This window comes from Heptranchias perlo, unplaced genomic scaffold, assembly GCF_035084215.1.
Source record: "Heptranchias perlo isolate sHepPer1 unplaced genomic scaffold, sHepPer1.hap1 HAP1_SCAFFOLD_1339, whole genome shotgun sequence".
Lineage (NCBI taxonomy): Eukaryota > Metazoa > Chordata > Chondrichthyes > Hexanchiformes > Hexanchidae > Heptranchias > Heptranchias perlo.
In genome coordinates, this window is record NW_027138579.1 from 7,943 (window position 1) to 30,154 (window position 22,212).

The 22,212-nt window shown below is 46.4% G+C and overlaps 1 protein-coding gene across 1 annotated transcript; it reads right to left on the reverse strand.

Annotated features, from left to right (window-relative positions):
- Positions 1-2,237: 2,237 nt before the first annotated feature.
- On the reverse strand, positions 2,238-18,728 carry LOC137308576 (endophilin-B2-like). Its single transcript, XM_067977191.1, has 4 exons — positions 18,705-18,728; positions 18,261-18,402; positions 5,124-5,252; positions 2,238-2,341 (listed from the first exon to the last, which is right to left on the reverse strand). Exons 1-4 carry the CDS (start codon positions 18,726-18,728, stop codon positions 2,319-2,321), a joined length of 318 nt encoding a protein of 105 aa, XP_067833292.1. The 3' UTR covers positions 2,238-2,318.
- Between the last annotated feature and the right edge of the window lie 3,484 nt (positions 18,729-22,212).

Below are 22,212 nucleotides of genomic sequence, written 5' to 3' on the forward strand. Positions count from 1 at the left end.
TCTCGTAAAACATGTGTTTTGCGACAGGGGTTAATTGACAGCAATCAGGAGGGGTCACCCTGGCTGATTTCTTTCCAGCCTCTAGCCTAGAGTCAAAGTGCCCTCACCAGCACCCAGTCATCAATAATTCAGCAAAGAGCAGGTGCAATGTGAACATCAATAGTAAAATCACCCCCTACAGAAAAAGACTTACTAAAACGACACAGTTAAGAGTCGACCCTTAATATTTCGTCCGGCATAAACATTGAGGGGGTTGGAAAGAATGCACAAGGGGAAAAAAAAAGTACTACACAATCCTCCCAAAGCAAATGGTGTCGAATTTTCAGCTACTGCTGGGAATGTTTAAATACTTTACAAGCCTACAGATATCTTGCAACAATAAAAAGATTGTTCCTTTGAATCAAATTGATCTACATTCATTACCTCAGCAATTTCTCTGCAACAACTTGCATTTATATAGTGCCTTTAACGTAGTAAAACATCCCAAGGCGCTTCCCAGCGACGATCAAACAAAATGTGACATCGAGGCACATAAAGAGATATTGGGACAGGTGACCAAAAGCTCGGTCAAAGAGGTAGGTTTTAAGGAGCGTCTTAAAGGAGGAGAGGCGGAGAGGTTTAGGGAGGGAATTCCAGAACTTAGGGCCGAGGCAGCTGAAGGCACGGCCGCCAATGGTGGGGCGATGAAAATCACGTTAGTCTTTTGTGGAAGGGCGGCTTGTTCACATGACCGCCGGGAAAGGGAGAAACTGATCTAGGTCTTGCAAATTAAAATCGTGTCTCACGGGGACACCCTTACCCTGGGCGGGAGGAGGAGTTGGAGAGCTGCTTCCGCCCTTCCCCCACTGCCACCGTACAGTTGGCTGCTCAGGGCTGCACAGGAGCGGGCGGAGCCACTGTCTGACTCCCTCCCTGTGGGGAAATGCTAAGGATCTCCTCGCAATGACACAGTGGAGATTAGAAAGTGAGTACACGGTGGGGGAGGGAGAGGAGAGTGGACAAACACACTTCGATGCTTTCCATATTTGTCATACATTAACAATCTGACAGCTACACGCATTTCCCACTGTAAATTATTAAGGCGTTTATTAATAAAAGTGCCCTGTGGTGAAGTCGACTAAAGAGGCTACAGTAAGAAAACAGGGAAAAGATTTTATAATTTGAGGAGACAAGACACTAGCAAGAGAATGAATTAAAAAAAAGGAAAAAGATTATATTCTTTCCATGGCTTTTGAGTTTATCGTGAAGGAAAATAGCACAAGAAAATAATACAGAATGTAGGTGCTTGATAAAAACATGAGAATTACAGGCCTATTCGACACATTTCTACATGGAACATTCCCTTTAACTGCCACAGATTTAATTTTCTTTTATTACTTAAGCAAGATGATTAAGAATTCCATCCCCTGGCTGTGGAATCAGAGAGTCCGGAATTATCAACGGTTTCCTGAGTCACATCTCAGTTTGCCGAGTGTCCCAGACCCCCAGTCCAGTGACCACCCCCCGCCCCAGACCCAGGACCAGTGGCCGCCCCAGACCCCTAGTCCAGTTACCGCACCCCCACCCCACAGAACCCTAGTCCAGTGACGACCCCCCCCCCACAAGACCCCTGGTCCAGTGATGATCCCCCTCCCCCCCAGACCCCTGGTCCAGCGGACCCCCTCCCGCTCCCCCCAGACCCCTGGTCCAGCGGACCCCCCTCCCCCCAGACCTCTGGTCCAGCGGACCCCCCGCCCCCTCCCCCCAGACCCCTGGTCCAGCGGACCACCCTCCCCCCAGACCCCTGGTCCAGCACACCCCCCTCCCCCTCCCCCTCCCCCCAGACCCCTGGTCCAGCACACCCCCCTCCCCCTCCCCCTCCCCCCAGACCCCTGGTCCAGCACACCTCCCTCCCCCTCCCCCTCTCCCCAGTCCAGCACACCCCCCTCCCCCTCCCCCCAGACCCCTGGTCCAGCACACCTCCCTCCCCCTCCCCCTCTCTGCAGTCCAGCACACCCCCCTCCCCCTCCCCCCAGACCCCTGGTCCAGCACACCTCCCTCCCCCTCCCCCCAGACCCCTGGTCCAGCACACCTTCCTCTCCCTCCCCCTCCCCCCAGACCTCTGGTCCAGCCCCACCCCCCCCCCACCAGAGCCCCTAGTCCAGCGTCCCCCACCCCCCAAAGCCCCTTGTCCAGCAGCTCCAGACACCCGGCTCAGAAGCCCCCCCCCCAGACCAGCTGGTGTGTGATCAATGCCCCATTCGCAGCAACACTTTTTCAGCTCCTGCACCCATGAGCAGATTACAGACTCCCACAGAGATGACAACACTGATGACAGTTTAGCAGCCAGGAGGCAGACTTGCTGTGGATAAGAAACACAAAAAAGAAATACCAGTTTATATAAATTGGTCTTTATCTCTTTCCCCCAATCCAGCAAATCGCAGTATCTTAACATGGACCAGCGTTCCAGCCCAGTGCCAGCGACAGTGAAGGCCACGGGCACGTGGGCAAACTCAAGAGGCGCCATACCCCAACCCTCAAGCCCACAAGGTAAGGTGTCAGCCGTGGCTCAGTGGTAGGTCAGAAGGTCGTGGGTTTGAGTCCCACTCCCGAGACTTGAACATAAATACCTGGGCTGCAGTGCTGAGGGAGTGCTGCGCTGTCGGAGGTGCCGACTTTCGGATGAGACGTTAAACCGAGGCCCTGTCTGCCCCCTCAGGCGGATGTGAAAGATCTCACGGCCGCTATTCGAAGAAGAGCTGTCCCCGGTGTCCTGGGCCAATATTTATCCCTCAGCCAACAGCCATACTAACTGCTCCGGCACAGGCAGCAGTGAAGGACATGGGAGTCCCCCATTAACCCCTGCTGGGAAATGTGCATCCAGGGACACAGACAGCATCAGGCTAGTTGGGATGCCTCCCATAGCCAAATAACATGCTGATACTCAGTCACTGCTTGCTTGAATAATGGTACCAGAGAGCAATTGAACCCAGTCACATCGAAACTACAGCACAGAAACAGGCCATTCGGCCCAACTGGTCTATGCTGGCGTTTATACTCCACACCAGCCTCCTCCATCTCTACTTTATCTCACCCTATCACCATGTCCTTCTATTCCTTTCTCCCTCATGTGTTTATCTAGCTTAAAGGCTTCTATGCTATTTGCCTCAATCACTCCGTGTGATAGCGAGTTCCACATTCTCACCACTCTCTGGGTAAAGAAGTTTCTCCTGAATTCCCTATTGGATTTAGTAACGACTATTTTATATTTATGACCTCTAGTTTTGAACTGCCTCCATCAAGAAGAAAATGCCTTGTGGTGGGGAAGAATGGAGACGGATTAGATACGTTACAAGAACTCTTTCAGTGCTCTAGAGACAACCAGGAAGGAGGGGAGAAAAGCTCCTCAGCACAGAGCAGACATACCCCTCGTTTACCATTAGGGAGTTTAATGAGTCAGAGATTAGAACATGTCTAATGAAATTGCTCAGTTTTGCAAATGGGGTTGTCTACATCAGTAAGCTAAATTAGTTTCCTGAGAAGAATGTTAATAAATGCTAGAATCCAAAACTAAACGATGAGGCTGGAGAGGAGCCAGTCAGAGAGGGTGCCAGACAGAGAGCTGTGTCTTGGCTCGAACAGAGTATCCTCCGACACTGTCAAACAATGGTCCTCGGCTGGCCAGAACTGGCTAATTCAAAATCAATCATTTATCAATTCCAATCTGTGTCACATTCAGCTCTAAAGGCCCCGGGATTGAGTTGAGCTCGAGTGGGATTCGCAATCAATTATTTCCTAAAAGATTGTTAGCGTGGATTTTGGACTGTTGAATTAAAGGCAACGATGAAGTGACTAAGGGGTACATGACAGTGGTATTTACCCTAAAACCACATAATGTGTTTCCTCCCATGGGGTTCGGTTCTAGGTTGTATGATCAGACAATACACATCGTAAATCAACTTCCGGTACTTTTGTTTTAATAGTGTCCATTTTATTAGTAGTCAAGCGTTATATTTAAGCCTTTAATTAAGGTTAGTCTAATCTACACAAAGCGCATTTCAATGTGGTTTTAGGGTAAATACCACTGTCATGTACCCCTTAGTCACTTCATCGTTGCCTTTAATTCAACAGTCCAAAATCCACGCTAACAAGATCAAAAAAAAATAGTCTCTGGGCACCATGTCCCACACTGAGTATTTGAGCCCGATGGTGGAGTGTGTCAGAATCTGGAACCCTCTTGCACACACTCACATCCCCAGCCCACTATACGTTACAATTGTTTCACCGCAGGAAGGCCTTGTAGTGTTAAATAACACAGACAGGAACGGGAGGAGGCCATTCAGCCCCTCGAGCCTGTTCCACCATTCAATTAGATCATGGCTGACCTGTACCTCAACCTACCCACCTTGGTTCCATATCCCCTCATACCCTTACCTAACAAAATTCTATCAATCTCAGTCTTGAAATTTTCAATTGACCCCCAGCCTCAACAGCTTTTTGGGGGAAGAGAGTTCCAGATTTCCACTCCCCTTTGTGTGAAGAAATGTTTCCTGACATCACCCCTGAATGGTCTGGCTCTAATTTTAAGGTTATGTCCCCTTTTACTGGACTCCCCCCACCAGAAGAAATAGTTTCTCTCTATCTACCCTATCAAATCCTTTAATCATCTTAAACACCTCAATTAGATCACCCCTTAATCATCTATACTGGAGGGAACACAAGCCTAGTCTATGCAACCTGTCCTCATAATTTAATACAGCACACCAAGTGCTGTATCTATTTCAAAAAAAGGTAGCACAGGATCATTTAGAACCTCGTTTCAGCTAGTAATGTCAGCTGGGGCTCAGTGGGCAGCACTCTCGCCTCTGAGTCAGAAGGTTGTGGGTTCAAGTCCCACTCCAGAGACTTGAGCACATAATCCAAGCTGACACTCCCAGTGCAGTACTGAGGGAGTGCCGTCTTTCGGATGAGATGTTAAACCGAGGCCCCGTCCGAATGTAAACGATCCCACAGACATTAGAGCCAATTGCTCTTCTTCGAAATAAAGTGTTTTGGGATGTCGTGAGGTTGTGAAAGGCAGTATGTAAATGCAAGTTCTCGCCTGTTATTTTTTAAAATGTTATTAATTGCCTTCGAGGGCTCACCATAAGGGGTTCCAGGTCCAAATTCACTTGCTGCATCGATCATGTACTGGCCCAACAGTTCGCCATTGGTGATCCGTGAGGGAATCTTCCGGTCGAGCTTTTCATAAAGAAATTCTTCAATTCGAGCACCTGGATGGAGTAAGAGAGACCGGATTAGCCCAGGCTCGTTAACCTGCTTCATGTTCGGAGAGCGTTTCCCAACACCCCCTCCAACATCCCAACACCAGACAGACGACCAGTGTTAGCAACATCCCATCTACCCAAGGAAACCCACAATCACCGAATGATACGGCACAGAGACGGAGGCCATTTGGCCCATCGTGCTTGTGCTGGCTTTCTGAAAGAGTTTTCCAATTAGTCCCACTCCCCCTGCTCTTTCCCCATAACCATCCAAATTTTTCCTTTTCAAGTATTTATCCAATTCCCTTTTGAAAGTTTGATTGAATCTGCTTCCACCGCCCTTTCAGGCAGCCCATTCCAGATCAGAACAACTCGCTGCATAAAAAAATTCTCATGTCTTCTCCGGTTCTTTTTCCAATTACCTTAAATCTGTGTCCTCTGATTACCCACTCTTCTGCCACTGGAAACAGTTTCTCCTTATTTACTCCATCAAAACCCTTCATGATTTTGAACACCTCGATTAAATCTCCCCTTCACCTTCTCTGTTCTAAGGAGAACAACCCCAGTTTATAACTTTCAGGAAAGACTGAACAGGTTGGCTTTCTTTTCTCTAGAAAAGAAGGCTGAGGGATAACCTAATAGAAGCAAAGAAAATTATGAAAGGGTTTGATAGGGTAGACGTGGAGAAGATATTTCCATTTGCGGGGGAGTCCAAAACTAGGGATCATAAGATAGTTACTAATAAATCCAATAGGGAATTCAGGAGAAACTTCTTTACCCAGAGAGCGGTGAGAATGTGGAACTCGCTCCCACAAGGAGTAGTTGAGGCGAATAGTATAGGTGCATTTAAGGGGAGGCTAGATAAACACATGAGGGAGAAAGGAATAGAAGGTTATGGTGATAGAGTTAGATGAAGTAGGGTGGGAGGAGGCTCGTGTGGAACATAAAGTCCAGCATGGACCAGTTGGGCCGAATGGCCTGTTTCTGTGCTGTAGATTCCATGTAAATCAGTGATCAGAGACAAACAATCGCGGCCCAGGAACATTCTCGGATCAACAGCAAGCAACTGGTCGACCCCGCCTCAATATAACACAGACTCAAAAAGGAATCAGCTTAGCGTCAACAAAGCTCACGAACCAGTACATATAAAAGCATGTCTAACAGACGTTCCACACAGGGGAAAGGTTCCTATAGAAGAGATACAAAGACAGCAATTAGTGGGGGCTGGAGTGGGAATGAAAGTTGGCGACAGGTGAAAATGTTCGCTGGTAACATGGATAGTAAAAGTGTCTGAAACATGTAATGCAACAAGGAGGAAGCATTTGATTGGAATAAAACCCTCCGGCAGCAGTTTGTTACCCTCCGCCCCCGGGACACAAAGAGATATTAGGACAGGTGACCAAAAGTTTAGTTAAAGAGATAGTTTTAAGAGGGGTTTCCAGAGCCTAGGCAACTGAAGGCATGGCCGCCAATGGTGGGGCGAAGGAAATCGCGGATGGACAAGAGGCCAGAATTGGAGGACTGGAGGGGGTTGTAGGGCTGGAGGAGGCGAGGCCATGGAGAGATTTGAACACGAGGATGAGAATTTTAAAACTGAGGCGTTGCTGGACTGGGAGCCAATGTAGGTCAGTGAACACAGGGTGTGATGGGTGAACGGGACTTGAGGTACAGGCAGAGGAGTTTTGGACAAGCTGAAGTTTACAGAGGGCAGAAGGTGGGAGGCCGGCCAGGAGAGCATTGGAATAGTCGAGTCTGGAGGTAATAAAAGCACGGATGAGGGAAAAACTTTGATGTCAGCCAGAGATAATGTGCACGGATCATCTAAAGAAATCGCCAAATCTCGATTAGGAATGAAGTAAATAACACATTGGCAGCCTCGCACTGCCACTTCATTCACAGAAGTGAAGACACTTGGTATGTTCATCCACAATTAAAAAGTAGTAAATTAAAAATATGTGCACTTTGTCAACCTTATCAGTAATCTAGTGCGTTCCATTTTTACAATTTTGAACTCTAATTGTCTGTATAGCGTTAAATGATTAATAGACTTGGAACGGAAAGTTAATCTTTCTGCTGGTACAGTGCAGATTACTTTGAGATAAGTGCAACATTAAGTCTATTTTACCCATTTGTTCCACACATTCTTACTGCTCATTACTCACACGCAATACTCTACACCGGCTAAAGGGTGGTCGTCATGGTTACAAAATCAGAGCACTAGAACTGTCTGCCCCATTATTATCCTCACAAAAACATTCTGCGGGTTTTCCCCTCTCCCGTTTCCTGACTGAGATAAGCGCCATCACCTGCTGAGAGAACAGACAGGCAAACCTGCTCCCGGGTCTCGAGCACGGCTCCTCAAAGGTGTGGGAGGACCGTGATGGGAGTCTCACCTGCTGAGAGCGAGAGAGCGAGAGATACAGCTTCACTCCTCTGCCACAACACACAATCCTCACCACTTCTCAAAACTCTTCAGCTCCTTCCTTGCCGGCCTTTTGAAAATAATCCAAAATAGTTTTATCTGTGAAGCATTTCTCTCTCTGAAGCCCTGGGGGGGGAGGCAGAGGGACAGCCCCCCCACAGCCCCCACCCTCAGAGGTACCAGCTACAGGCCACCCAAAATTGCAAAAACAATTTCTGTAAACTGTATTATGCATATTTTTAAATAATTGAATCTTACAACACAGGAGGCCATTCGGCCCATTGTGCCTGTGCCAGCTCTTGGAGCTTTCCAATTAGCCCCACTCTTCTTTCCTCATAGCCCTGCAAATTTTTTCCTTTTCAAGTATATATCCAATTCCCTTTTATGCCATAAGATGACTTAAAATAAATTAGTAACCAATTAAAACCGTACACAATTATTCTTATTTTTTTTCCCTGCTCAGTAGAAACAAGTTACACAACTTAAAATTACTAGGTTAGGACTTCAAAACGGCAACACACACAGAATAAAATTAAAAAATGTTACATCGCTGAAAGGTTCGCTCAGGCCAAATAGAGGTCTTTAAAATTATGAAAGGGTTTGATAGGATAGACGTAGAGAAAATGTTTCCAATTGTGGGGGAGACCAGAACTAGAGGTCATAAATATAAGATAGTCACTAATAAATCCAATAAGGAATTCAGAAGAAACTTCTTTGCCCAGAGAGTGGTGAGAATGTGGAACTCACTACCACAAGGAGTGATTGAGACGAATAGCACAGATGCATTTAAAGGGAAGCGAGATAAACACACGAGGGAGAAAGGAACAGAAGGATATGCTGTTCGGGTGAGATGAAGAGGGTGAGAGGAGGCTCATATGGAGCATAAACACCAGCATGGACCAGTTGGGCCGAATGGCCTTTGTCTGTGCTGTAAATTCTATGTAACTATATCCCAGGGGAACTTTGAAAGACAAGGGAGGAGATTTGTGAATTACTGGCGATTCATTTGAGGGAGTCAAATGCTGCAGAGGGGTCTGACAGACTGAAAATAGGCAAATAAAGTTTCCATATTCAAGAAGGGCAACAGAACGATACTTGGTAACCACAGACCCTGACCTCAACAATTGAAAAATGAATGAAATCAATAATTGAAATTAGAATGGAAGATTATCTGCATGAGAATAATTTAATAAATGACAACCAACATGACATTAAGGGGTAGATCTGGTCTGATCAACCTCAATTTCTACCCCCCCCAAAAGAGGAAAGATCAAAAATATACAGGGAAAAGACACAGAACAAAATATCTGAGCTTCCAAACGCACTTGATTAAGCTTTGCAAGAGACTCCTTCACAAATTAAAGAAAAACCTTGCATTTATATAACGCCTTTCACGACCTCAGGACGTCCCAAAGCACTTTACAGCCAATGAAGTACTTTTTTGAAGTGTAGTCACTGTTGTAATGGAGGGAGCCAATTTGCGCACAGCAAGGTCCCACAAACAGCAATGTGATAATGACCAAATAGTCTGTTTTAGTGATGACGGTTGAGGGATAAATATTGGCCAGGACACCAGGGAGAACTCCCCTGCTCTCCTTCGAAATAGTGCAGCGAGATTCTTTTACGTCCACCTGAGGGGGCAGACGTCGGTTTAACGTCTCATCTGAAAGACGGCACCATAGATCTTCCCATCCCCAAGACTATGGCGGAGAACAGGGCAGAAAGCTGGAATGGGGAGATCGCATCAGTAACACTGGCTCCCAACGTGAACCACAGAAGGTACGGCACTGTGCATTTATGGATAATTACAACTGGGAGCTTCCTTTATACATAATCTACTTGTTAAACAGGCTGCCTACAACCTGCTAACAGCAACATGATCCGATAACAGAGAGCATTTCTTCCACCGCTGCAGGCTCACTCACTGCGGAGGATGGCAGATTATAGCACAGAGAATCGTACAGCACAGGAGGCCATTCAGCCCATCGTCCCTGCACCGGCTCTTTGAAAGAGCTATCCAATTAGTCCCACCTCCCCCCGCTCTTTCCCCATAGTCCTGCAAAATTTATCCGATTCCCCTTTGAAAGTTATTATTGAATCTGCTTCCACTGCCCTTTCAGGCAGCGAATTCCAGATCAGAACAACTCGCTGCATAAAATATTCTCCTCATCTCCTCCCCCTCTGGCTTTTTTGCCAATTACCGGAAGATGAAAGATTCAGGTGTGCAGCATCTACTAATGTAAAAAAAAAGTTAATATGACCACTCTTTGCGCAATATAACAAATCGCAACTGAACAAATCTATTTTTTTTAAAATTATATATTTTAAGAGGATGCCCACACACTCAGTTCCTGCTATTTTTTCTGAGTTTGTTAAGAAAACAATTAAAGCAGTCAAGCAACTGTCAATTTAAAATAAACTTTCAACAATCTGTACTATTTTACATTTGCTATTTATGTCACACACTCCGTATTTGGGCATTCCTAGTCTGCGACATGGTCACGCCTGAAGTTACAGAGTCCTACCACTTGGCGGAGCTTCGCAAGCCCCAGAAGTTTCAGGTCCCCACACTTATACCTACAGTGTTACTACTGCTCAGAGCGAAATTCATCTGACTTTGTGGTCTCTCATTCCACAGACTTGAGCCCATAATCTAAGCTGACACTCCCGGTGCCAGTACTGAGGGAGTGCTGCACTGTCGGAGGTGCCATCTTTTGGATGAGACGTTAACCGAGGCCCCCTCTGCCCTCTAAGGTGGATATAAAAGATCCCACTGGACTATTCGAAGAGTAGGGGGGGGTTCTCCCCCAGTGTCCTGGTCAATATTTTATGCCTCAACCAACATCACTAAAATGGATTACCTGATCATTATCACATTGCTGTTTGTGGGATCTTGCTGTGCGCAAATTGGCTGCTGCGTTTCCTTACAACAGTGACTACACTTCAAAAGTACTTCATTGGCTGTAAAGCGCTTTGGGACGTCCTGAAAGGCGCAATAGAAATGCAAATTCTTTCTTTCAAAGCCACAGGAGAACCACTAGCAATAATTAGTTTCCAATTGACCTCAGGAACTGTTTGGATTTCTTGCCTCACAGGGAGTAACGAGCAGCAGGCCTGGTTAGCAGCTCAACAGAACCAGCGGGCTCCAGATCCCAGTGCGGCCCCAAGCAACTGGTAAACAACCTCAATTTATTGGGAGCACGGAAAGGGTCAAATGAACTTATCAGCTCCACCAGACTGATCGCCTTTCAGCAGGCTGACGGCACACCACCGCGCTCTCCAGGGGACAGGTCACAATGCTCCCATTGTGCATCGCTAATGTGCAGGCCAAAGTGACAGCTCCAGAAAAGGTCACTTTGCAACTTAATTTGGAAAGAAAAGGTCTAAACACAGTCAGGAGCCAACTAATCATGATGGCACGGATTTAAAGACAGGCCCACACAGAAGGTCGGAGCAGAAGAAAAAGCCCTGCCGAGGGTAGGATTGAAGGGGCTGTCTTTAAGAGGAGCTACTTACCACCAGGAGTAGTTGAGACGAATAGCACAGATGCCTTTAAAGGGAAGCTAGGAGGTTTATGTGAAGCATAGACCAGTTGGGCCGAATGGCCTGTTTCTGTGCTGTAAATTCTATGTAATTCTATGTGATATATAAGGCAGCATTACCCTAAGTCTGGTTAGTGGCACAGCAGGACTCCACATTGTAGGTCTGTGCTGTACTGGCAGAGGTTAATGAGACAGTGTAAAGTGACCAAAACTCCTATGCATTTCAAAAACACTATGCAATTGTTGAATTTTTAAAAATTAATTCTCAGGTCTTGGGCTCGCTGGCAAGGCCAGCATTTATTGCCCATCCCTTGTTGCCCCTTGAGAAGGTGGTGGTGAGCCGCCTTCTTGAACCGCTGCAGGTGGTGAAGGTTCTCCCACAGTGCTGTTAGGTCGAGAGTTCCAGAATTTTGACCCAGTGACAATGAAGGAATAGCGATATAATGTCCAAGTCAGGATGGTGTGTGATTCAGAGGGGAACTTGGAGGTGATGGTGTTCCCATGCACCTGCTATTTTTTTTAATTCATTCATTCATGGGACGTGGGCGTCGCTGGCAAAGCCAGCATTTATTGCCCATCCTTAATTGCCCTCGAGAAGGTGGTGGTGAGCCGCCTTCTTGAACCGCTGCAGTCCGTGTGGTGAAGGAGTTCCCACAGTGCTGTTAGGAAGGGAGTTCCAGGATTTTGACCCAGCGACGATGAAGGAACGGCGATATATTTCCAAGTCGGGATGGTGTGTGACTTGGAGGGGAACGTGCAGGTGGTGTTGTGCCCATGTACCTGCTGCCCTTGTCCTTCTAGGTGGTAGAGTTCGTGGGTTTGGGAGGTGCTGTCGAAGAAGCCTTGGATGGTACACACTGCAGCCATGGTGCGCCGGTGGTGAAGGGAGTGCCAATCAAGCGGGCTGCTTTGTCCTGGATGGTGTCGAGCTTCTTGAGTGTTGTTGGAGCTGCACTCATCCAGGCAAGTGGAGAGTATACCATCACACTCCTGACTTGTGCCTTGTAAGTGGTGGAAAGGCTTTGGGGAGTCAGGAGCTGAGTCACTCGCTGCAGAATACCCAGCCTCTGACCTGCTCTTGTAGCCACAGTATTTATGTGGCTGATCCAGTTAAGTTTCTGGTCAATGGTGATCCCCAGGATGTTGATGGTGGGGGATTCAGCGATATTAATGCCGTTGAATGTCAATGGGAGGTGGTTAGACTCTCTCTTGTTGGAGATGGTCATTGCCTGGCACTTGTCTGGCGCGAATGTTACTTGCCACTTATCAGCCCAAGCCTGGATGTTGTCCAGGTCTTGCTGCATGCGGGCACGGACTGCTTCACTATCTGAGGAGTTGTGAATGGAACTGAACACTGTGCAATCATCAGCGAACATCCCCATTTCTGACCTTATGATGGAGGGAAGGTCATTGATGAAGCAGCTGAAGATGGTTGGGCCTAGGACACTGCCCTGAGGAACTCCTGCAGCAATGTCCTGGGGCTGAGATGATTGGCCTCCAACAACCACTATCATCTTCCTTTGTGCTAGGTATGACTCCAGCCACTGGAGAGTTTTCCCCCTGATTCCCACTGACTTCAATTTTACTAGGGCTCTTTGGTGCCACACTTGGTCAAATGCTGCCTTGATGTCAAGGGCAGTCACTCTCACCTCACCTCTGGAATTCAGTTCTTTTGTCCATGTTTGGACCAAGGCTGTAATGAGGTCTGGAGCCGAGTGGTCCTGGTGGAACCCAACTGAGCATCGGTGAGCAGGTTATTGGTGAGTAAGTGCCGCTTGATAGCACTGTCGACGACACCTTCCATCACTTTGCTGATTATTGAGAGTGACTGATGGGGCGGTAATTGGCCGGATTGGATTTGTCCTGCTTTTTGTGGACAGCCCTTGTGTTTGTCCTTGTCCTTCTAGGTGATGGAAGTCACAGGTTTCAGAATAGACTCTAACCTACAAGGAGGAGAAAAAAAGTAACTTGGCCCAGTCACCCTGCAACTCACAGCAACCAGCCATACAGCACCATCAGCAAGGCCTGGAGAGAGTCATTTTCCTGCCTTTATGGCTCAGGAATGATACAGTGAGGAGAATGATAACAAACAAAAATAACGTCCCAGACTTACCAGTACGACATAAAAATTCCACCAGGTCAGATCAGAATGTCTATCTCAGTTTCTTTTGGTTGTTTTTTTTTTCCAGCTTCGCAACTAAAAACCAGAGTACCACAAAATATTTAAAACTGGTCAGAGTTTATTTTTGCACATCCTTTCCTTCTTGCACGAACAGCTGATCCCCTGTGGCGTTGCTCACAAGCAACCTGGGGTTTGGAGCAGCGCGAGGTTTAGCCGCTGAACTGCTCGGTCACGTACTCTCTCTGCGGAGGAGTGGTCTAAACAGGCCCTGAAAGTCAGAGTTTAAATTGCTTAGGAAAGTCTTGCATTTATATAGCGCCTTTCATGACCTCAGGACATCCCAAACTGCTTTACAGCCAATGAAGTACTTCTGAAGTGCAGTCACTGCTATAATGTAGAAATGTAAGAAGATTTACCGTCCTGAAAATAAACTAGAGCAAGCTTATGTCTATTTTTAAAAACAACAGAAAATAAAATTACTATTGTCCAGATGCAGTGTGTCAAGACAGAGAAGAACACACAAAGAGGGAGGCTCAAAAGAAAAAGAAAAATCAAAACAGACCTGCAGAGACAGAAAGAGATGCAGGAAGATTTCCCCCATCAGTCACACCATTAGCACTCTAATGCAAGGCACCAATATCAGCAGGTCAGGCAGCATCAGTGGAGAGAGAAACGTAGGGTTAACGTTTCAGGTGGATGACCTCTCCACAGACGCTGCCTGACCTGCCGAGTGTTTGCAGCATTTTCTGTTCTTATTTCCAGCACCCGCAGTATTTAGCGTTTGTTTCCAGGTTGTGATGCAGTTGTACGGGGAGGGCCCTGGTCAGGCTGGAGGAGCTACTGAGCACAGCCGTAGTCACGGCGATGTAAAAAGGGACCACCCAGACCCTACAGACAGTGCACAGAGAGGCAACAAAGGCTCCAAGTGTCAGACGGGCTGGGTTAAGGTTGTGAAGGACAAGCTGAGGACAGGTGCCTGGAAAGTGCATCTTGTGGCAAACAGGAACGTACAAGGGTAGTCGAGGCCAGGATTTCAGACTCAACAGCTGGATGTTGAGTTGGCATCAAACAGCCCTCTTCTTCCAAATCTATCCTGTGATCTAAAATGGTCCAAATTACAGGGCAATTTACAAAACCAGACTGTTCTAATGAAGGGTTTATAGAGTTGTCTCAAGAAAAATGTTGGGCTCAGTACCAAACTATTACTGTATCGTTAAAGATACAGAGCAAACGACACCAGTTAGAGTGCAGGGAACTCAGGACTGCAGTGACCGCACCATAAATCTAAAAGGGTCATTGTTACATATTAAAAACCAGAGATAGAAAACTGTAAGTGGTTTATCCTGTAGAACACTAATACACCCCACTCCTCCACTACCCCCCTTGGGGTTCTCTCCCTCCTGGTGGGGCCAAGCCGGGCTTTTATTCAGTGCCTCCTCAGGGCAGTACGGCTGAAATTCAACATTCAGTGTGCGTAGATACAGACACAAACCCACATCCTACTGTTTCAACACAGAGGCTCAAGCACAAGTGCATTTCGATATTACATCAGTCTGCACAATAAGCAGGCTAATGGTGCTTGATCAAAACTTCTAGGGCCAGTCAACAATAGGGGAGGAACACGGGAAGGTGGGGGGGGGGGGCGGAGAGTAAGAGGGAGATAAACGAGGGAAGGTGGGGGGGGAATAAAACAAAGGAAGTGGGGGGGGGGAATTCCAGACCTTAGGGCCTAGGCAGCTGAAGGCATGGCCGCCAATGGAAAATCAGGGATGTGCAATAGGCCAGAATTGGAGAGATCTCAGCGGGTTGTAGGGCTGGAGGGACAAAGTAAACAGAAGAGCTTTCAAATGAATAAACAGGAAAATTAAAATAGAGACCGTAGGGTAAACTCAAAAAAAAGAGAACTATCCAATAGCGATCATAACATGATAGAGTTCAACTTGGTGTTTGAAAGGGAAAAAAAAGTGAGTCAGCTGCTAAGATTCTAGACTTGGGTAAGGCCGACTTCAATGGGATGAGACAGAGACTGTCCACAGTAAACTGGGCAAATCGGTTAATGGGTAAAACGACTGATGAAACATTTAACGTGATACAGAACCGGTTTATATCCGAGGGGCAAGAACTCTACTTGCCAAAAAAAAACAGCCATGGACAACTAAAGAGGTAAGGGACAGTATAAGAGATAAGGAAAGGGCATACAAAAAGGCAAAAAATGGCACAGATCCTGGCAAATGGGAAAGGTACAAAGATCAACAAAGGGTCACAAAACAGATAGTAAGAGCTACAAAACAAAACTTGCAAGGGATATCAAAACCAATACGACGAACTTTTATAGTGAGATGAGGAAAAAGAGGGTGGTCAGGAGCAGTGTTGGCCCCTTAAAAACTGAAAGTGGGGATATTGTCATTGACAATGGGGAAATGGCAGACATGTTGAATAATTACTTTGCGTCAGTATTTACAGTAGAAAAAGAGGATAGCATGCCGGAAATCCCAAGAAAACTAATATTGAATCGGGGACAGGGACTCAATAAAATTAACATAAGTAAAGCAACAGTAATGAAGAAAATAATAGCACTAAAGAGTGACAAATCCCCAGGACCAGATGGTTTCCATCCCAGGGTTTTAAAGGAAGTAGGTGAGCACATTGCAGATGCCCTAACTATAATCTTTCAAAGTTCTCTAGATTGGAAAATTGTACATGTCACTCCGCTTTTTAAAGAAAGGAGAGAGAGGGAAACCAGGGAATTATAGACCAGTTAGCCTAACATCTGTTGTGGGGAAAATGCTGGAGTCTATAATTAAGGATAGGGTGACAGAACACTGAGAATTTTCAGTTAATCAGAGAGAGCCAGCATGGATTTGTGAAAGGTAGGTCGTGCCTGACAAACCTGATTGAATTTTTTGAAGAGGTGACTAAAGTAGTGGACAGGGGAATGTCAATGGAAGTTATTTATACGGACTTCCAGAAGGCATTTGATAAAGTCTCACATAAGAGACTGTTAGCTAAGATAGAAGCCCATGGAATCGAGGGAAAAGTACGGACTTGGTTAGGAAGTTGGCTGAGTGAAAGGCGACAGAGAGTAGGGATAATGGGTAGGTACTCACATTGGCAGGATGTGACTAGTGGAGTCCCACAGGGAATCTGTCTTGGGGCCTCAATTATTCACAATATTTATTAACGACTTAGATGAAGGCATAGAAAGTCTCATATCTAAATTTGCCGACGACACAAAGATTGGTGGCATTGTAAGCAGTGTAGATGAAAACATAAAATTACAAAGGGATATTGATAGATTAGGTGAATGGGCAAAACTGTGGCAAATGGAATTCAATGTAGACAAATGTGAGGTCATCCACTTTGGATCAAAAAAGGATAGAACAGGGTACTTTCTAAATGGTAAAAAGTTAAAAACAGTGGATGCCCAAAGAGACTTAGGGGTTCAGGTACATAGATCATTGAAGTGTCATGAACAGGTGCAGAAAAGAATCAATAAGGCTAATGGAATGCTGGCCTTTATATCTAGAGGACTAGAGTACAAGGGGGCAGAAGTTATGCTGCAGCTATACAAAACCCTGGTTAGACCGCACCTGGAGTACGGAGAGCAGTTCTGGGCACAGCACCTTCAGAAGGACATATTGGCCTTGGAGGGAGTGCAGCGTAGGTTTACTGGAATGATATCCGGACTTCAAGGGTTAAATTACGAAGAGAGATTACACAAATTGGGGTTGTATTCTCTAGAGTTTCGAAGGTTAAGGGGTGATCTGATCGAAGTTTATAAGATATTAAGGGGAACAGATAGGATGGAGAGAGAGAAACTATTTCCGCTGATTGGGGACTCTCGGAGTAGGGGGCACAGTCTAAAAATTAGAGCCAGACCTTTCAGGAGAGAGATTAGAAAACATTTCTACACATAAAGGGTGGTAGAAGTTTGGAACTCTCTTCCACAAACAGCAATTGATACTAGCTCAATTGCTAAATTTAAATCTGAGATAGATAGCTTTTTGGCAACCAAAGGTGTTAAGGGATATGGGCCAAAGGCAGGTATATGGAGTTAGATCACAGATCAGCCATGATCTTATCAAATGGCGGAGCAGGCACGAGGGGCTGAATGGCCTACTCCTGTTCCTATGTTCCTAACCTGAAAAGGGACATACCTGAAGGGGCAAAACAATGGAAGAAATTCTTCCAAGATTGCAACAAGAGACTAGGCAGGGAGACGGTTAAAACCCAAAAGGATCAGGAGGAGTTGAGAACGAGGGTGAACAGGAGAACGTTGACATGTTAAATAACTAATTCTTGGAGGCTTCCAGTTACTCGAGGGAACGGGGACGGGGCTGAACACAAAGGGAAAGGGGGGGGAAATCAAGGAAGGGGAAACCATCTTGGATTTATATCATACCTTTCACTACTGAATCACATAATGGGGTCAGAGAGGAATTTTCCAGATTTTTTTTAACCTAATTGGGCTGGGCTTTTCGCTGGTTTCTCGCCTCTCCCAGGAGACTACATGGCTGCGGGTGGGTGGGTGGGTGGGTGGGGAGCGTCTCTTTTATGGCGCACGAGGCATCGCACTCATACGGGACAGGCTGGATGGACCAGCGGGCCTTTTCCTGTCCGTCATTTTCAGAACCTCAGGACGTCTCAATGCATTTCGCAGCCAATGAAATACTTTTTGCAGTGTAGTCACTGGGAAAGATGAGGTATGGGCTTGTGGAGTCGAACCAGATTATAGCTCAGAGTCAAACGTTACAACCACCAACGGCATATTAAAAAAAATTACATTTCGATCCCCTTCACCTCCTGCCCAGTCAGGTTCAACTCCAGCCAGATCCCAACAAGATTGTAACGTACTCGGAATATTGCCCAACAGGAAGCAGTAATCTAGCAAAATTGTCGGGCTGCAAGCAAACCCCTTCGATTGATCTTACTTGGGTTGGGTTGCAGCAGGACCTCCGTCTGCCGTAGGATCTTCTCTGTCCAGTTCTTGGTGCTGTCGGCACGACTCAGGAGGTTCTCAAAGTGGGCATCCAGCTCCGTTTTCTCCGCCTGGCCCAGCTTCTCCTCGGTGAACTGGGGGAGAACGTGGGAGAGAAACCGTATGAGAGAACCAATCCACGTACAGACACACACGGACCCTCAAACAGCCCCGCACAAGTGATAGGTGGAGAAGAAATTCTTTTCACAGTTCATTGACAGCTGTGAATCATCGCGTTCACTGAGAAACAGGCTCAGTATGAAACTTGTATTAGACCAGCTGGTAGAAACTCGTTCAATCGGATTAGTCTGAAGATCACTGTTTAATTGCTAAGCTACCGAGCGACTCAATATATATGATCCGACCACATATCCACTCCATCACCAGGACTGCCTACCTCCACCTCCATAATATCACCCATCTCCGCCCCTGCCTCGGCCCATCTGCTGCTGAAACCCTCATCCATGCCTTTGTTCCCTCTAGACTCTACTATTCCAATGCTCTCCTGGCCGGCCTCCCATCTTCCAGCCTCCATAAACTTGAGCTCATCCAAAACCGTGCTGCCCGTATCCCAACTCACACCAAGTCTCGTTCACCCATTACCCCCTTGTGCTCGCTGACCTACATCGATCCCAGTCTGGGATCGCCTCGATTTTAAAATTCTCATCCTTGTTTTCAAATCCCTCCATGGCCTCGCCGCTCCCTATCTCTGTGACCTCTTCCAGCCCTACAACCCTCAGATCTCTGCACGCCTCCAATTCTGGCCTCTTGCACATCCCCAATTTTAATTGCTCCACCATTGGCGGCAGTGCCTTCAGCTGCCTAGGCCCTAAGGTCTGGAATTCCCTCCCTAAACCTCTCCCCTCCTTTAAGACGCTCATTAAAACCTACCTCTTTGACCAAGCTTTTGGTCACCTGTCCTAATATCTCCTGTGGCTCGGTGTCAAATTTTGTTTGATAATCGCTCCTGTGAAGCGCCTTGGGACGTTTTACTCTGTTAAAGGTGCTATATAAATGCAGGTTGTTGTAATAATATATTCATGATAAAAAATTACTACTGTCCAGTTTTATTGGTATCATTTTTGTTTTAAAAAGTTAGATCCAGAAAATGGGGGGAGGGGGAAGCTATTTCCTCCTACATTTCTCCCCCCCCCCCTCCAATTTATGACTAATGACTGGCTTTAGTGGCATGCAGAAGAGTGCAAACCTTACACCGCTGCATCCCTCCCCCAATCCGCCACTGCATCCCTCTAACACATCAGCTCATGGAATCATAGAATGGTTACAGCATGGAAGGAGGCCATTCAGCCCATTGAGACTGCGCCAGCTCTGTGCAAGAGCAACCCTGCTAGTCCCACTCCCCCGTCCTTTCCCCATAGCCCTGCAAATTTTTTCCAACTAAAAAAAAAACTTTGTTTTCTAAACATTTCAGACCATAATATATTTAAGAGCTCGTAAACATTACTGTGCTTTAAAAGTTATGGGGAGGTCCGAGGGGTCAGAGGTCAGGGGTCTGAGGTCGACATGCAAAAGTGGGGGGTTGGGCTGTGAGGCTTGCGACCATCTAGTATACCACCAGACAAGGGCAGGCGGGATTCAGGTAGGCCTCAGACTGGGGTGCGGGCAGGGGTAGGGGAGCCAGAAAACTATAAATGGGCAAGGGGGTCCCAGATAGAAGGGGGAAGAAATAAAACACAGGATAAAACAAAATGGTGGGATGAGGACGTGGGCAGCTTGTGTCACAGGTGGTGGGTGTCCTACAACTACGTCACAACAGGCAATTGTTTACATAGAGAATCCCATTATAAATGTTGACAGATGCAGTGATACAGACGGAGAGAGATACAGATAGAGAAAGATACATAGAATCTACAGCACAGAAACAGGCCATTCAGCCCAACTGGTCTATGCCGGTGTCGATGCTCCACGCGAGCCTCCTCGCACCCATTTTATCTCACCCTATCAGCATCTCCTTCTCTATCTTTCTCCTTCGTGTTTATCTAGCTTCCCCTTAAATGTATCTATGTTATTCGCCTCAACTACTCCTTGTGGTAGCACGTTTCACATTCTTAACGTTCTGGGTAAAGAGGTTTCTCCTGGATTTATTAGTGACTTTATGGTTATGACCCCTAGTTTTGGACCCCACCCCAAAGTGAAAACATTTTCTCCGTCTACTTTATCAAACCTTTTCATTATCTTAAAAACTATCAGGTCAAACCCCCCCCACTTCTCTTTTCTGGAGAAAAGAGCCCTAGGCTGTTCAGTCTTTCCTGATAAGGATATCCTCTCAGTTCTGGTATCATACTGGTGAATCTTTTTTGCACCCTCTCCAAAGCCTCTATATCCTTTCTATAATATGGAGACCAGAACTGTGCACAGCACTCCGAGTGTGGTCTAACCAAGGTTCTATACAAGTTTAACATAACTTCTCTGCTTTTCAATTCTATTCCTCTAGAAATGAACCCCAGTGCTTGGTTTGCATTGTTTAAAATCGCCTTTGTAATTTGTGTATCTGTACCCCTAGATCCCTTTGCGCCTCTACCCCATTTAGACAATTATTCAAGCAGTATGTGGCCTCCTTATTCCTTCTACCAAAACGCACCATCTCACACTTATCTATATTGAAATTCATTTGCCAATTACACACCATTCTGCAAGTTTATTAATGTCTTCCTGTATTTTGTCACATTCTTACTTTGTATTAACTACAACTCCAAATTTGGTATCGTCCTCAAATTTTGAAATTTGTACACCCAATTCCACACACACACACACAGACACACACACACAGACACACACACACACACACAGACAGACACACACACACACAGACACACACACACACACACAGACAGACACACACACACACAGACACACACACACAGACACACACACACAGACACACACACACACAGACAGACACACACACACAGACACACACACACACAGACAGACACACACACACAGACACACACAGACACACACACACAGACACACACACACACACACACACACACAGACACACACACACACACACACACACAGAGACAGAACGCCTCCTACTATATCCCATGAAGTTTTCAGCATAAAATAAGGGAGAGAATATACCTTTTAACCTAATGCCTGCTGAGTCAGACTGCTAGCCTACTGCTATCTGTCACAAGGCATTAGTTCAGGAGTGAGCTGTATTATTGTGCTGCTGCTAAATGCCAACAATTCTGGCATTGATCTTGAAATGTGACCTTCTCTGCCCAAGATGATTAGTTGTCATCTTCATTTCTGTTGTATGTGGATTGCAGTTTAACACTGACCCTCCATACCTGGCAAAAGTCTCCACATTTACCCACCGGGAGTAAGTTGGTGGGGTAAAGGGCCGGGGGGGGGGAGGGGGGGGGGGGGAGAAGGGGGAAGGAAGGAAAATCTTGGGCCACTCTCACACTCCCTGCTCTAGGAAATTCTAAAAGCAGAATTGGGAGCTGCCAGGGAGCAGTTACCTGGTCTTGCCAACCTATCGAGAGCGGAGAAGAACAAGGGTTAAAACTCAGCCCAGTGCAGGTCTTCAATTGTACCGTCCACCCAAGAACTTTGAAAGATCCAGGTGCCCAGGGCACATGGATCTGCCATATGGTATTCAGTCAAGAGCAGAAACCCTTTCCTTGTAACACTAGGACATTTGACGGTCACAGTGTTAATTCTCTTCTCCACAGTCCAATGGTCTACCAATATTGTCCAATGTAGAATAGCCAATCTACAACAACAACAATTTGCATTTATGTAGTGCTTTTAATGGAGTAAAATGTCCCAAGGCGCTTTGCAGGAGCAATTATCAAATAAAATTTGACACCGAGCCACACAAAAAGAGATATTAGGACAGAAGAACAAAGGCTTGGTCAAAGAGGTAGGTT